General features: G+C 40.7%; 1 protein-coding gene across 3 annotated transcripts in view; it reads left to right on the top strand.

Annotated features, from left to right (window-relative positions):
- ANO2 (anoctamin 2) overlaps window positions 1-17,374 on the top strand; it is a 100,860-nt gene that overhangs the window by 45,256 nt on the left and 38,230 nt on the right. For all 3 annotated transcript variants that reach the window (XM_039318794.1, XM_039318795.1, XM_039318796.1), the window contains 4 exons: window positions 835-969; window positions 3,284-3,444; window positions 6,154-6,236; window positions 8,311-8,394. In XM_039318794.1, coding sequence (XP_039174728.1) covers window positions 835-969; window positions 3,284-3,444; window positions 6,154-6,236; window positions 8,311-8,394 — 463 coding nt within the window. The remainder of the gene's footprint in view (window positions 1-834; window positions 970-3,283; window positions 3,445-6,153; window positions 6,237-8,310; window positions 8,395-17,374) is intronic.

Here is a 17,374-nt window from a genome sequence, read left to right as displayed (position 1 = left end):
TGTCTCTCTCTCTCTACCGACTATTTTTCAGGCTGCTTTGAATCAGACATACCATCATAAATTGTAGGGCTGAGTCTATATTCTTGCATGTTTGCCTCTCTGCTGATCCACAGCCTGATAAATGAATTGCACCATTCCAGAAAAATATAGATTTTTTTTTTGTATGGGAGAGAAAAGATGAGGCTTAGAATTAACTGGTAAAAGGATTAAGGCAGGTTTTCCTGTGTATTAATCCTGGGTGGCTGTTGAGCTGGCTGACCTTGTCTGGATATTAAAACTAATCAGGGTCTGGCCTCATTAATTCTTGGATACATGATTCCAGGGGGAAAAATAGGAATATAGAATAGAATAGAATATAGAATAGAATAGAATAGAACAGAATATAGAATATAGAATATAGAATAGAATAGGAATTAGAATAGGAATATAGAATAGGAATAGGAATATAAAATAGGAATAGGAATATAGAATAGGAATAAGAAAATAGAATAGAATAGAATAGAATAGAATAGAATAGAATAGAATAGAATAGAATAGAATAGAATAGAATAATAGTCTTTATTGAGAATAGAATAGAATAGAATAGAATAGAATAGAATAGAATAGAATAGAATAATAGTCTTTATTGAGAATAGAATAGAATAGAATAGAATAGAATAGAATTTCCGAATGCAAGCCATTCCACTAATTCATTATTTTCCATTACAGTATAAAATCTCCAGCGAAACCTAGGGCAACCGTGCTCTCTTAGAAACCCCTCCCCATTTTTAAGGAAGACAAATTGTAGAGGCACACCTCACCTCTTTACCTGCGTGTGACGTTTCCTTTCTTTAGAAAGTATTTTGGAGAAAAAATCGGGATGTATTTCGCCTGGCTGGGCTTATATACAAAATTCCTCATTCCCTCCTCCGTTGTCGGGGTTATCGTGTTTCTGTACGGGTGCCTGACCATTGAAGAAGATCTTCCAAGGTGAGGTGCTAAATAGACTTTGTCCCCCAAATACGGCAAGGTTCGGCTCTTGGTTTGGTGTTTTGGCCGTTTGCTAAAATGCACCAAGTTTGCCCAATGTTTTTCAGCCCAAGAAGGAAGACCTATTAAGAGCATGAACATTATTTTCTCTTCTGGTCCCCGATAGACTCAGTTATTTCCTCTCTTCCTTCACTTTACGAAGGATACAGGAGTCCTTGACATAAAATCACTTATTTAGCAATTCATCAGAAGTTATCAAAATAAGGGCAACTGGTCCTTGCATATGAGCATCGCCCAAGATCGTGTGATCTTGGCCACGGGCGTCTATTTACAACAGTTGCAGCATCCTTGGGGTGTAGGACTGCCCTTTGCAATCTTCCCAGCCAAAGTCATGGGGGTGGGGGGAAAGTCAGATTCATTTAGGGACCCTATGATTCACTTAACGGCTGAAGCGATCTGCTTAACAACTGTGGCAGAAAAGATGTTGATGAAATAGGATGTGACTCCCTTAACCACCATCTGGCTTAGCCGTGGAGATTCTGGGGCCTGTCGTAAGTCGAGGACTCGTCTGCTTGTTGGGTTTACTTAAAAAAAAAAGACCTAAATCTTTCATTTGAAGGAATATTAAGGTGTGAACCCTTACTTGTCTTATGTACTACGTGGCCATCTCTGTACATTAGTTGCCATTTTTAACTATGCCTCTGGTGTGTTTAGTGCTCCATATTTCATTTTAAATGGCTTTTCTTTCCTTTTAATGGTGTATTGGTTCTTCGTCCCAAAAGTGTTTTTCCAAGAGGCAATTGGACTTTCTTGTTTTTTTCTTCTTTGAAGACATTTCACTCCTCCGGCAAGAAGCTTCTTCGGATCTGACTGGATAGTGGGGAATGGAAGGATTTATACTTCTTGCAGACAGCTGGTCATTTACATAGGAGAGCAAACCCATCAAGACAAGATCCAGCAGTCCACCTGCATTTAAAAGACAAAGGCCGCTCTTGAAGACAGAAAAAGTCCACATTTTGGACAGAGAGGACCGCTGGTTTGAAAGAGGGGTCAAAGAGGCCATCTAGTGAAAACTGAACAGCCCTCTCTCAACAGAGGGGGAAGGATACGACACCATCTATCTCTAGTCTACAACACTGTCCTTTCAGCAGTCCCAAGAAGGCTCCACACCCATTTGCACCACTCAGGTGACCTTCAGGACACAGGAAAACCTCCAAGTGGCCTCAATGACTCTCTACAAGAATATAAATCCTTCCATTCCCACACCATCCAGTCAGAGCTGAAGAAGCTTCTGGGATGAGAAGCGAAACGTCTTCAAAAGAAAAACAAGAAAGTCCAGTTACTTTGGGATGAAGAAGCAATAAACCATTTAAAGAAAAGAAAAGCCAGTGTGAAAAAAAAGGGTCACAAGTTCCTTACTTCGGTTCCTGTGTAACTTTGAATGCTCACTAAATGAAGCATGGCTCGGATTCAGCTGGTTCCCACCACTTCAGCAGAACCGGTAGCTATTTTTTTTGTTGGCCAGGCCCAGAATGGTCTTCTGGAAGCGGCATCCATGCAGAGAACCGGTTGTTCACCTATTTGAATCCCACCACTGGATAGATAGATAGATAGATAGATAGATAGATAGATAGATAGATAGAAGATAGATAGATAGATAGATAGATAGATAGATAGATAGATAGATAGATAATAGATAGATAATAGATAGAATAGATAGATAATAGATAGATAGAGAGATAGATAGATAGATAGATAGATGATAGATAGATGATAGATAGATAGATAGATAGATAGATAGATAGATAGATAGATAGATAGATAGATAGATAGATAGATAGATAGATAGGACGGACAATAGATACAGTGGTGGGATTCAGTCAGTTTGTACCACTTCGGCAGAACCAGTAGCTAATTTTTTGTTGCCCAGGCCCACAACGGACTTCTGGAAGCAGCATCCACACAGAGAACCAGTTGTTCACATATTTGAATCTGATCACTGTAGATAGATGATAGATAGATAGATAGATAGATAGATAGATAGATAGATAGATAGATAGATAGATAGATAGATATAGTGGTGGGATTCAGCCGCTTCACATCACTTCAGCAGAACTGGTAGCTAATTTTTTGTTGCCCAGGCCCAGAACGGACTTCCGGAAGCAGCAGCCACGCTGAGAACAGGTTGTTCATCTATTTGAATCCCACCCACTGGTTCTAAGTCAAGGACAGCCTATCCTACTGGCAGCAAATAGCTGAAAAACTTTCCCTGCACGAAGCTGCTGTCTGACCTTTTGGCCTCTGCTCTTCCTAGCAAGGAGATGTGCGACCAACGCAATGCCTTCACCATGTGCCCTTTGTGCGACAAGACGTGTGACTACTGGAACCTCAGCACGGCTTGTGGGACCGCACGTGCCAGCCACTTGTTTGATAATCCGGCCACCGTCTTCTTCTCCGTTTTCATGGCCCTCTGGGGTAAGTTTGCTTCAAAGGAGTCAAAACCAAAACAGGAGACAAATGAACTTGCGAACAACAGCATAGGAACACAAAGGGGCCTTTCCAAAAGACAAGCAGACTTTCTTGGTTGGTTGGTTTGGTTGGTTGGTTTTTTTGTTTCTCATCCAAGCTCTGAAGAACTGAACTGAAGATGCTTATTGAATGAGAAGTGAAACATTTTTCAAGGAAACACACACACACACACACACACACAAGAAAGTCCAGTTGCCTTTTTTTAAAAAGCACCTTTTGGGACAACCGTCACTCAGAGGGTTGAGAATCTCCATAGACAAACAGCAAGGAAAAAGTTTTTTTTTTTAAAAAAAAAAAACCTCAAGCAAGGCCTCCTTTTCAATTCCAAGCATCTGTCAGCTTGCCTGTGATGTATGAATGGGGGAGACATCAAAAAGAAAGGTCTTTTATAGTTGTGGGTCTTCCTAGCACAGACTCATATCTTTCATTTCTCTTAATGGCAGCAGCCTAAACAAGCAATGCAGGTAGCCTTCAATTTTGAGCCCAAAATTTCCACTTAGAAGCAAGATAGATTTTAAGTGAGTTTTAGATAGAGAGAGAGAGAGAAAGAGAGTTTGATAGATAGATAAATTGATAGATTGATAGATAGATAGATAGATAGATAGATAGATAGATAGATAGATAGATCGGTAGATAGGTAGATAGGTAGACAGACAGACAGACAGATAGATAGGATGATGGATAGATGATGGATGGTGGGAGGGAGGGAGGGAAAGAGATTGATAAATAGATGATGGATGGGTGATGGATGGAGATAGATAGATAGATGAAAGATAGAGAGACAGTTTGATAGGTAGATAGGTAGGTAGGTAGATAGATAGATAGATAGATAGATAGATAGATAGATAGATAGATAGATAGATAGATAGACAGACAGACAGACAGACAGACAGACAGACAGACAGACAGACAGACAGACAGACAGGTAGATAGATAGGATGATGGATAAATGATGGATGGTGGGAGGGAGGGAGGGAGGGAGGGAGGGAGAGATTGACAAATAGATGACAGATGGATGGATGATGGATGGAGAGAGAGAGAGAGAGAGAGAGTTTGATAGGTAGATAGATGAGAGATAGATAGATATAGATAGATAGATTTATAGATATTGTTTTATCCTAGAAAATAACAAGCAAAATTGAAAAAAAAAAAACCAAGAGCCTACATTTGAAAGAAAGACTGACAAGAAAAGTCAGTGGGGGAAGCCAAATTCGCTTAGCAACCGCGCCACTAACTGAACAACTGCAAGGGTTCCCTTAACAAGCATTCCCCCCCTCCCTCACACGTGTGCCTTATTAGAATGAGTCATTCCGTGAAACTGATTGACAGCTCACGGAGGAGAGGCCAAAAAGGAAGAGCTGGGTTGCAAACGACAGGATGAGCATGAGGAAGTCATTACCACGCAGTCTGCTTTATGGGCAGCAGCTCCGAGGACTTTAAAAATAGCCCGTGGAAAGGCCCGGGGGGGCCATACCCTGCAGCCTAGCACAACGTCTGCTCTTGACTGATAGTGGTCCTATTGTGAGGTTCTGGACACGCGCCTGAGCTTAACGTGTTCCCATCCCACGAGAGCAGGGATCTTCCTTGGGGCAGCAGCCCCTGCCCCACAGGGTCCGAAGTCCCGCAGAGAAGCATCCAGATTAAGGTCCTTGAGAGATAGGTATTTCGGGTGGAATGTGGCAATAAATTCAGTTTAAGGAATGTTTTTTTTCAATTTATAAGAGGAAGGGAGGGGGGAGGGAGGGAGGGAGGAAGGAAGGAAGGAAGGAAGGAAGGAAGGAAAGAAGGAAGGAAGGAAGGAAAGAAGGAAGGAGAGGGAAGGAATCTGAGAATGTGAAGGAAAGGGAAGGAAAGGAAAGGAAATGGAGAGGGAGGGAAGGAAGGAAGGAATTTGAGAAGGTGAAGGAAGGGAAAGAGGAAGGAAGGAAGGAAGGAAGGAAGGAAGGAAGGAAGGAAGGAAGGAAGGAAGGGAAAGGAAATGGGGAGGGAGGGAGGGAAGGAATTTGAGAAGGTGAAGGAATGGAAAGAGGAAGGAAGGAAGGAAGGAAGGGAAAGGAAATGGGGAGGGAGGGAAGGAAGGGAAGGAATTTGAGAAGGTGAAGGAATGGAAAGAGGAAGGAAGGAAGGAAGAAAAGGAAGGAAGGAAGGAAGGAAGGGAAGGAAGGAAGGAAGGAGGGAGGGAGGGAGGGAGGGAGGGAGGGAGGAAATCTGAGAATGTGAAGGAAGGGAAAGAAGAGGAAATGGAGAGGGAGGGAGGGAGGGAGGGAGGAGGGAGGGAAGGAAGGAAGGAAGGAAGAAAGAAAGAAAGAAAGAAAGAAAGAAAGAAAGAAAGAAAGAAAGAAAGAAAGAAAGAAAGAAAGAAAGAAGCGCTGTAGAAATACAGTCCTGGTAGAAATAATCCATTTCAGAAATGTTCACAGGATTCTTAACTGCAGATTTAGCCGAATTCCATTCTGGGCCTGGGCAACAAAAAATTAGCTACCGGTTCTGCCGAAGTGGCGTGAACTGGCTGAATCCCCCCACTGGTGATAATGTAGCCATTAGGAGTAGAACTTGGCTTAACAGAATCTTGTTGGTAAGAAACACAATCTTACTTGGGTATTTTAAAGACAGAGCTCTCCTATGTTGAACAAAACTGGGTTTCTTTCATTTCAGCCACGATGTTTCTTGAAAACTGGAAGCGTTTGCAGATGCGGTTGTGTTACTTCTGGGACCTCACCGGCTTGGAGGAGGAAGAAGTAAGTGCACTGGAAAGCGTTCAAACCTGTTGGGGTTTTATCAGTTCAATTCTTCAAATTGATCCGATGATTTCATCCCCCAAACCAAATATAAGTAATTCAGCTCTTGGAACTGAACTGCAAAGGCAAATACAATTAGACCCTTAGCTTGCAAATTCAAATCCGATTTTGGCTGATCCCTGTATCCTAGACCTTGAATTGACAAGCTATTCAATTAGAATGACCAACAATATTGAACACTTGAATGACATAAAACTCGCATACGCTTAAAACAAAAACAAAAACAAAACTCAAAGACTGCGTACTTAGAAGCTAGAATGATTTATCTAAAATGAAAACCAGAAAATCATAATAAGAATGGAAGACCAACAAAGATGATTAGGGGACTGGAGGATAAAACATATGAAGAATGGTTGCAGGAATTGGATAGGTCTAGTCTAATGAAGTGAAGGACCAGGGGTGTCATGATAGCAGTCTTCCAATATTTGAGGGGCTCCTACAAAGATGAAAGAGTCAAGCTATTCTCCAAATCCCCTGAAGGCAGGACAAGAAGCAACGGGTGGAAACTAACCAAGGAGAGAAGCAACCTAGAACTAAGGAGAAACTTCCTGGCGGTGAGGACAATTAATCAGTGAAACAACCTCAGTGGAACAAGTTGCCTCCAGAAGCCATGGACCCTCCATCACTGGAGATTTTCAAGAGGAGACTGGAGAACCATTTGTCCAGAATGACATAGGGTCTCCTGCTGGAGTAAGGGGTTGGATTCTTCCAACTCTGTTAATCTGTCATTCCTGGTAGATTACTTGCAGGATATTAACTATATATTTCAATGATTGTGCTTCAGGTTTTTCCAGAATCCATTATTGGTATTGTTGAAAGAAAAATCAGGTCCAGTTCCAAGCCAGGAGTAAGACACTATAAATAAAATGGAGGCTAAGATGCTGGAAATAAAATGGAGGCCGCTTAGGGAAGAAGATTTATTGACGAGTAGAACCAGCAACAGCATGCAGTTCTGGTACACCAAATGGAGCTAAGAGTGGCTGGGGTTTTATACCTTCTGATTGAGATGTTCCATGGGGCTGTGCAATGTAGCCAGCCTTGTGTCAATGGTGGTGGGTTAATCGGATTATGTCCTACAGGTCATGTCCTGTCCTTAGCATTTGGGTGGGGGAATGTAAATTCTTAATCCCATCAGCTATGGGGGTTGAAGGTGTTTTGCTTATGAATAGATCAGCCCAGTTTTCTGAATATCAATTCAAAATCTCCTAACGACTAGCCTTTTTGCTTAAGGCTTTTTTCCCCTATAGCAGGAAGACTGGGGCTGCTTTCTGCCTTTGTTAAGATTTTTTCTCCATTTCTTCTTTAGGGAAAATATTCTGCCCTGCCTCTTTTTAATATCCCCCAAAATATTTCATTCTCGGGGGTGGGGTGCTGACTTCCTACAGTATCCTTAGTCTATATCAGTGGTGGCGAACCTATGGCACAGGTGCCAGAGGCGGCACTCAGAGCCCTCTCTGTGGGTACGCACAGCATCACCCCAGTCCTAGGCCTTCAGCTGGGTTTTATAAAACCTTTTCGCTTTAGGCCTCTGCCACCATGTGAAAAAAAAAGGTTCAATCAATCAGTCAATTTCAACTTCTCACAGAGAAAAAAAAGATCTTGCAAAGTTGGAATTGATTGATTGAACTTTTTAGTCCCATCCAGTCTGCCGTTACCACATAGCCACGCCCAGGCAATGGGCCACACCCACCCGGCACCCGACGATGCATAAGTGGTTTGGGGTTGCAGTTTGGGCACTCGGTCTCTAAAAGGTTCACCATTACTGGTCTATATTTTAAAGCATTTACTTGCAGTGTGTTCTCTGCTACTCAGTACACCAAGCAGCATCTAAATAGTTGGCTTCTTGTTCCATCTGAACCATCACAACTTTTACGTCGCAAGCATCTCTTACCAGTATTTCTGCTCACGTTCAAATGTGCAGGAGCCAAGATCTCCGTAATATCTGGATGTTTTTTGTGTGGCTTGCTGTTCAGATGTTAAATTCACTCCACATTTTTTTTAAAATTTGATTTAGGAACACCCCAGGCCAGAATACGAAACCAGATTATTACAGAAGAAAGACAGAACTGAAAATACCAAAATCGTGAGTCAGGATGAGGTAGGACACCGAAGTTTCTGTGATCCTTTTAATTCCTGTTTTAGGTTTTTATGAGGGCTGCACGCTGTAATAAATATTGTGTAGTAGGCGTATCTAACATCTATTCGACTCGCTTTTTACTAATAGGTTTTAATCAAATAAATGTGAACGGGTGAAGAGTTAAAAGAACGATTGTCTTTGGGGCTATTGCAATTCCGAAGTTCTGGTAACTGTGACATTTCTAATTTATATATTCCTTCCCTTTTAAAAGAAAAAAAAACCATTGAATTTTCAACATGATGGATATTCACATACATTTTAAGTTAATTGACTGATCGATACCCAAGGGAAGTGGTTGATCAGTTAAAGCAGAAATTCTATATAAACTGTCATAGGATTGGAGTGAGCGATCTTTGAGAATTTAGTCTGGTTCACAGTTTTGACTGCCCTAATTCATATTTCTCGTCCTCAACGATTATTCTCCATACTTTATGATACATTTATAGGCAGCCCTCCACTTACGACTACCACGGAGCCCAAAATTTTGGTTGCTAAGCCAGAAAAGTGTTAAGTGAGTTTTGCAGCAAGATCAGTGGTGGGATTCAGCTGGTTCGCATCGGTTTGGTAGAACTGGTAGCTAAATTTTGCTGAATTTAGAGAACTGACTGAATGCACACTGCTTCTGGAACTCCATTCCAGGCCTCAAAGGCCTGGAGGAGGCCTTCCAGGCCTAGAACGGTCTGCCGGAAATGCGTGGATGCCACTTCCAGAAGCCCATTCTAGGCCTCAGAGGCCCAGGCCTGCAACCAATAAGAGAACCAGTTGTTCAGGTATTTGAATCCCACCACTCAGCAGGATGGACAATGATGGGTGGATCTCATTGTGCTCTTTTAGGACACAATGATCTACTTGAGTTACCGGTAGGTTTTGAGTAGGGGACACGATGGCTCAGTGGTTAAAAGACGCTGAGCTTGTTAGCTGGAAAGCTGACAGCCCGTGTTCAAGACCTGAGCGCTGCATGATGGGGTGAGCTCCTGTTCCTCGCTCCAGCTCCTGCCCACCTGGCAGTTTGAAAGCCTGCAATTGCGAGTAGATAAATAGGTACCACTTCGGTGGGAAGGTAACGGCGTACTGTGCTTCTTGGTATATAGTAATGCTGGCCACATGACTATGGAAGCATCTTCAGACAATGCCGGTTCCCTTGGCTAAGAAGTGGAGATGAGCACTTCCCACCAGGCTCAACTGGAACCGGGAAAACTTTACCTTTATCTAGATCAGCGGTTCTCAACCTGTGGGTCGGGACCCCATTTAGGGTCGAACGACATTTCACGGGGGTCGCCAAACAATGCCGTCCGCCATTTTTTTCCCCTTTTCCTTAGCTGTGCTCCTCCCTTTTATTCTATTGGCTTTTGAAAGCCAATAGAATAGACTCTCTTGAATAGAGTCTAATTCTATTGGCTTTCAAAAGCTAATAGGAATTGTCCAGGCTGTCTCTGCCCTGCTAAGCCCGCCAAAAGTCCCATTCTGCAAATGGTGCTGCATCAGTTGAGTAGTCCTCGACTTACGACCGGTTAAGTAGTCCTCGACTTACGACCAGTTGGGAGTCGCGGCATTAAAAAGGTTGAGAACCACTGATCTAGATCCTGAGTGCTGTTACTGACTATAACGCCCTTCATGGATAGGGCCTTATTATCTAAGGGACAATCTGTCTTTTGTAATTTCAGCCCACACTATACTATTGGGCAGTCAAGAGTGAAAATTTGGCAGCTACGTGCCTCTCTGTTTTCATCTTTCCATTAGAATAAATGGGGGGGAAGTGTTTTTTTGAATGGGTTAGTTAGAGAAATGAAACCTCTCCAGTTCTACGGAAGCTTGCTGAAAGTCGGCCGTAGGGAAAGCTTTCAAGGACGTTCTACCAGGTGTGAAGACGATAGCGGATGGTTCCGGTCCCAAAGAGAACACGTTTACATGAACTACGTGGACATCTGGGGATTTTGGCTGAGAAAGTCATAGTTATATGCTAAGGTCTGATGCCTTGGGATTTTAGAGTTTTAGAGTTAGTTTTGCCTCGCCTTTACCGGACCATGGATTCAATAATCGGTAAGCTTTTCAGAAAATAAAAAATAACGGACTTTTATTCGGAGACTTGAGCTGGAAGTTGACACGGGCAGAGGTGACCTACATCAAATCCCTTCCATTCTAGGGACTATGTGCACTCTCTGTTTTAACTCCTGTCCTCTGGGTCAACTTACCCCTAACATCCCTATGGCCTTGATTCTGACCATGTTTAAAAGACCCATGAAAACTTGGCTCTTCTCCCAGTCCTCAGGTCAGACTTGGGTGAATATCTTAGCCCTGGGGAACTAAAAAGCCTGGGAAAAAGAATCAGAATACCGGGGCCTTGACCCCATTCTCAGTGAAGGTTTGGGACAGGATTCTGTTAATAGACCTTACATAATTGACTAGCATTTCTGGAATTCCTGCGGTGTCTATTTCTTGACTGGGCCTTTTTGGAAAGCTGATGCCACTATCCTTCTTTCAAGCAAATTTTAAGATCCTGAGGGGGGGGGTTTAAACTATATTTCAAAGACACCCAAAGACAAGAGGAGAAACAATGGATGACCACTAACCAAGGAGAGAAGCAACCTGGAACTAAGTAGAAATGTCCTAATGGTGAGAGCAATCAATCAGTGGAAGAGCTTGCCTTCAGAATTTGTGGGTGCTCCATCACTGGAGGTTTTTAAAAAGAGACTGGACAACCATTTGTCTGAAATGGTTTAGGGTCTCCTGCTTGAGTAGGGGGTTGGACTAGAAGACCTCCAAGGTCCCTTCCATGTCTATTATCCTATGTTCTAACTCAGCTGGAACAGAACAGCAGCCACTCTGAACCTCGAAGGCCCATAAATTCCATCCTAAGCAAAACAAAATGAGAGAAATTTGGAGACAGCCGTGCATCTGATCAGCATCAGTAGAAGCTTCGAGTTCCACCACAACTAACAAACTATCTCGGTTTAGGAAACGCTCACCGTGTCCCCCAGTCTTTCGTGAAGTTCACTTGGTAAAATGTCACAGTTTGGAAGGTATGAATTAAACTAGCGGAAGAAGTTTGACAGAGGTCAAACCGGTTTCAGAGAAAATCAAGGAGGGTGTACCAAATCTGTGGCATAACGAGTTACAAATATAACGCAGTGGAGGAACGGAGGGCCATACTAAGGAAGAACTGGGATTGATTCCCCAGGAAGGAGTTTTCACCATAAAAGGCAAGGAAAGTACAGCAGATCAAAAACTTATAGAGCGTTACATTATCTTTGCTAGTGCTCAGACTGCCACGGTGCGTTAAAAATATACAGATTGCAATATGGCTGTGATGCATCTTTGGCAGATGTTCTCAGGAAGTAGATTAGTCTACTTTCTCTAGAAGATTTTTCTCTTTTTGAGAAACATATTTCTTTATTTAACCAAGTGACATAGCTGCCCATCAACCCAAGAAACGTCCAACTCAGATGTCTGTTGGTATCTATCTATCTATCTATCTATCTATCTATCTATCTATCTATCTATCTATCTATCTATCTTGTCTATACTCTAACATCTCTATGAATCTATGTGTGTCTGTCTATCTATCTATCTATGCTATTGCTATATCAACTATCATCTATCTATCTATCTATCTATCTATCTATCTATGCTATTGCTATATCAACTATCATCTATCTATCTATCTATCTATCTATCTATCTATCTATGCTATTGCTATATCAACTATCATCTATCTATCTATCTATCTATCTATCTATCTATCTATGCTATTGCTATATGAACTATCATGTATCTATCTATCTATCTATCTATCTATCTATCTATCTATCTATCTATCTATCTATCTATCTATCTATCTATCCATCTATGCCAGTGGTTCTCAACCTGTGGGTCGGGACCCCATTTGGGGTCGAACGACTATTTCACGGGGGTCGCCAAACAACGCAGTCCGCCATTCCCCCCCCCTTTTCCTTAGCTGTGCTACTCCCTTTTATTCTATTGGCTTTTGAAAGCCAATAGAATAGACTCTCTTGAATAGACTCTAATCCTATTGGCTTTCAAAAGCCAATAGGAATTGTCCAGGCTGTCTCTGCCCTGCTGAGCCCACCAAAAGTCCCATTCTGCAAACGGTGCTGCACCAGTTGAGTAGTCCTTGACTTACGACCAGTTGAGTAGTCCTTGACTTATGACCGGTTGGGGGTCGCGGCATTAAAAAGGTTGAGAACCACTGATCTATGCTATTGCTATATCAACTATCATCTATCTATCTTCTATCTATCTACCTATCTATCTATCTATCTATCTATCTATCTATCTATCTATCTATCGTATTACTATATCAACTATCAACTATCTATCTTCTATCTATCTATCTATCTATCTATCTATCTATCTATCTATCTATGCTATTGCTATATCAACTATCATCTATATATCTATCTATCTAACTACTTACCTACTTACCTACCTACCAACCTATCATCTATCTATTATCTATCTATCTATCATCCATCCATCCATCCATCTGTCTGTCTGTCTATCTATCTGGATATGCACACATAAATACCCACTACATTATTTAAACAAATTGATAGGATTCTGAGCAGGTTTTTAGGAGCTGAATGGGGCCCTAAGTTTTCTCTTTTCAAACTCTGATTTCATATGAAAAAGGGTTGTTTTTTTTCACTTCCCACCTTTATTGTTAGCCTGATTGGGGAACTTAAATGATTCTACCTAAGACAAAAAAGAAAAAAAATGTGGTTGTAATTGGATAGATATGATATGTCCTTTGCCATTTTAGTTAGTTGCTACTCCAAACCTAGTTATATTTCTTTTGCATTTAAGGCAGAAAGATATATTTCAATCTTGCTGGAGGCTGAAATTTCATTCCCTAACAGAAATTGATATTCTGGGATAACCACAATTTGAGATTTGCAGGTTGTGGTTTTTTTGGGGGGGAGTCTTGAACTGCGGGGTGAAATGATACCTCAGATAAGCTTATTTTTTGTTAGTCTTTTAGGACCACAAGAAGAATTTGCATTGTCCATAACTACTGAAGGGCAGATAATCAGTTTACATATCTTTTGACTATACCATTGCATCCGGGTTTGGTAACGGCCCCTCAAATGCCTTTTGATAATCCTAGACCTACATTTTCTTTTTAGAGGTGGAATTAACTGCATGTTTCTTTGTAATCAGAGTCATCTATGTAAAACAGGGGATCCTGTGGCATTTAATGACAGCATTTTAGCTATTGCAATACAGTTAAAGTGAATAACAGGTTTTGTTATTACGATAATGAACTTCGTGTTGCTGTAAATATTTTATCTGTTATCTTGAATGTAGGAAAAGAAAGCCAGTACAAAAAGGTGATTTTTGGGGGGGGGGTGATTTATCACCAGAATAGGGCCCTAAAGGTGCTAACATTTCAGAAGAATATCTTTTGCTAAAATTGGAGAGCTGAAACATTGATCGTGAACCCCCTGAGGTGAAGCTGCAGAACAAACCATTATAAATATTTATTTATTTATTTTATAATTATGTATTTATTACCCAAAGCTGGACCAAATGCAGAATAGAGGGGAACTGTGTTTCAAACCCCCAGATTCCTCAAGATCATTTAGAAATTCACTTCTACCTTCTAATTTTCATAAAGTATCTCAGTTCTAGGCTTTAGAACTATAGTTCTTTAGTTATTAAAAAATAAATTAAAAAAGTAATTAGGGGACTGGAGGCTAAATCTTATAAAGAACGGTTGCAGGAATTTGGTATGTCTACTTTAATGAAAGGAAGGACCAGGGGTGACAGGATAGCAGTCTTCCAGTATCTCAGGGGCTGCCCCAAAGAAGATGGAGTCAAGCTATTCTCCAAAGCCCCTGAAGGCAGGACAAGAAGCAATGGAAGGAAACTAACCAAAGAGAGAAGCAACCTGGAACTAAGGAGAAACTTCCTGACAGTGAGAACAATTAACCAGTGGAACAACCTGCCTCCAGAAGTTGTGGATGCTCCAACACTGGAAGTTTTTAAGAAGAGACTGGACAGCCATTTGTCTGAAATGATATAGGGTTTCCTACCTGAGCAGGGGGTTGGACTAGATGACCTCAAGGTCCCTTCCAACTCTGTTATTCTGTTATAAAAATAACACCGGAGAGTTCTGAGTCCAACATCAATTCTTGACCCTTGACATTACACGTATTTTCAGTTTGCTGATCCAGGCGTGGATTCACCAAATAGGCCATCCAGCCCATAATTTTGCTAGACTTTGCTCAAATCAAGAAATATTATGCCCTCAGCATTCTCACAATGTACTCTTGGTTGTCCAATCTAAAAAAAAAAAAAAATGAAATGAGATTGATCTGACATGTGCATGCCGAGGAATAATTTGAGTGATTTAATTGCAGCGTTTCCAGATCAATAGCTGTACGATGTTGCTTGGAATATTCTGATCCATTAAGGTCAGACTGGCTGATTTGTGCTTTTCCAGGCCTTCCTTCCTGACCTTTTTAAAGTTAAGGGATAAACTGACCCCCGTCATAGTCATCCGTCCCATTACCCTTTCTCCGTGGGCTCTCCAAGCTAATAGATTAAAAGTTGGTTTTTTTTCATGACCCCAGGATGCAAATCACCTTGCCTTGAAGATTTGAACTCGTTGAACAGAATGAGGCATTCCCAGATCATTTATTAACCTCAGGATAAAATTCTATCCCTCCTTCTTCCCTTTTTTTTTTTTTTTTTTTTTTTTTATTAAAAGTTTTATAAATTTTACAAAAAAGAAAAAAAAATACAAAACAAGAGACAACATATACAAAAAAGATAAAACTAAACAATACATATAAAAAAAAAACCCCCCACCCCTCCCAAAAACCCCCCCCCTCCCTTCCCCCCCCCTGAGCTTCCCAGAGCAGAATATAGGCTTAAGAAATAAAAATAAAAATTAAATTAAGAACTTTATATTTATATATATATAAAGATTATCTATAATATATATGAAAATAAAACTTATGAAAAAACTATATAATATTTTTGTATACCCAATCTAAATTGTATAAATTTTATCCATTTATCCCAAACAGCAAGAAACTTCTCTTGCGTTTGTTGCTTTAAGAAAGCCGAAATCTTTGCCATTTCCGCCAGATAAGCTACTTTAAGAAACCATTCCTGCAATGTAGGCAAAGATTCCTTCTTCCAATATTGTCCTACTAACAGCCTAGCGGCTGTAATCAAATTTAACATCAATACAACCTCCTTTGTATCACAATCTGTAACAATACCTAACAAAAATAATTGCGGAGTAAATTTTACCCTCCTTCTAAAAATTCTCTGGATATTCCACCATACTTTGATCCAAAATGCTTTTATCTCTCTGCATGACCACCAAATATGATAATAGGAAGCCTCCTTATAACCACATCTCCAACATTTGGGTTGCACGTCAGGGTACATATAAGACATTTTTTGTGGATCAAGGTGCCATCTATAAAACATTTTATAAAAATTCTCCCTTAAGTTCTGTGCTTGTGTAAATTTGACATTTCTCACCCAAATATTTTCCCAGGTGTCCAATGAAACTGGCTCACCAAAATTCTGCGCCCATCTTATCATACAATCTTTAATTAGTTCCGTTTCTGAATCCAATTCAACTAAAACCGCATAAATTCTCTTAATGTGGGTTTGTCTTGAATCCTTCACTTGCTTGATAAGATTTTCATCTTCTCTAAGAAAACCCACCTTACAATCCATCTTCCATCTGTCTAATAATTGCCTATATTGGAACCAAGAATAAATAAAGTTTTCTTGTGCTAACTCTTCCCGTGATTTTAATTGCCAGTTTTGTCCATCCCATTTAAGTAACTGTCTGTAAGACACCATATCCATTTTAACCCCTCTTTTTATTGCTTCTATCGCATGCCAAGGTATAGCCCATAATGGTACTTTAAAATCACTTTTATAATATTTTCTCCAAATCCTAAATAAAGAAATTCTTAAAATATGAGATTTAAAAGCCCAATCCATTTTTTTATTGAATATTAAATAGGCATGCCACCCATAAAGTAAATCCCATCCCTCTAGATAAAGTATCTCAGAATTTGTCAAATTTACCCAATCACTGATTAGTGTTAAAACCACCGCATCATAATATAATTTCAAATTTGGTACCTTAAGTCCACCCCTCTCACGGAAGTCTTGCATAATTTTAAACTTAACCCTTGGCTTTTTCCCTGCCCAGATAAATTTATTAAGACCCTTCTGCCACTCATTTAAATTAATCTCATTTTTCAAAATTGGTAACATTTGAAACAGAAAAAGAAATTTGGGTAAAATATTCATTTTTATCACTGCAATTCTTCCCATGAGGGATAATTGCAACTTTTCCCAGTCCTTCAAGTCCTTCTGTACCCTGACCCACAACCTTTCATAATTATTTTTAAATAATTTTACATTAGAAACAGACAACATCACCCCCAAATATTTTACCTTATTAACAATCTCAAAACCCGTCAGGTTAGTCAAAATCTGCTTCTCCTGACTAGACATATTTTTAGGTAAAATTTTGGTCTTATTTACATTAATCTTAAAACCCCTTCCCTTTATGATGGTCTAAAGCAGGGGTCTTCAAACTTGGCCCTTTTATGACGCGTGAACTTCAACTCCCAGAATTCCTCAGTCGGTGTGCCTGGCTGAGGAATTCTGGGAGGGGTCTTCAAACTTGGTTCTTTTATGATGTGTGGACTTCAACTCCCAGAATTCCTCAGCCGGTGTGCCTGGCTGAGAAATTCTGGGAGGGGTCTTCAAACTCTGCCCTTTTATGACTTGTGGACTTCAACTCCCAGGCACGCTGGCTGAGGAATTCTGGGAGTTGAAGTCCACCAGTCATAAAAGAATCAAGGTTCCCCACCCCTGAGCTAGACAGTCATTTGTCTGAGATGGTAGACGTTCTCCTGCTTGAGTACGGGGCTGGACT

Source organism: Crotalus tigris, unplaced genomic scaffold, assembly GCF_016545835.1.
Source record: "Crotalus tigris isolate CLP2741 ecotype Arizona unplaced genomic scaffold, ASM1654583v1 scf7180000021561.349155, whole genome shotgun sequence".
Classification (NCBI taxonomy): domain Eukaryota; kingdom Metazoa; phylum Chordata; class Lepidosauria; order Squamata; family Viperidae; genus Crotalus; species Crotalus tigris.
The sequence above is the reverse complement of the archived record's forward strand: the minus strand, read 5'-3'. Positions and strand labels throughout refer to the sequence as shown.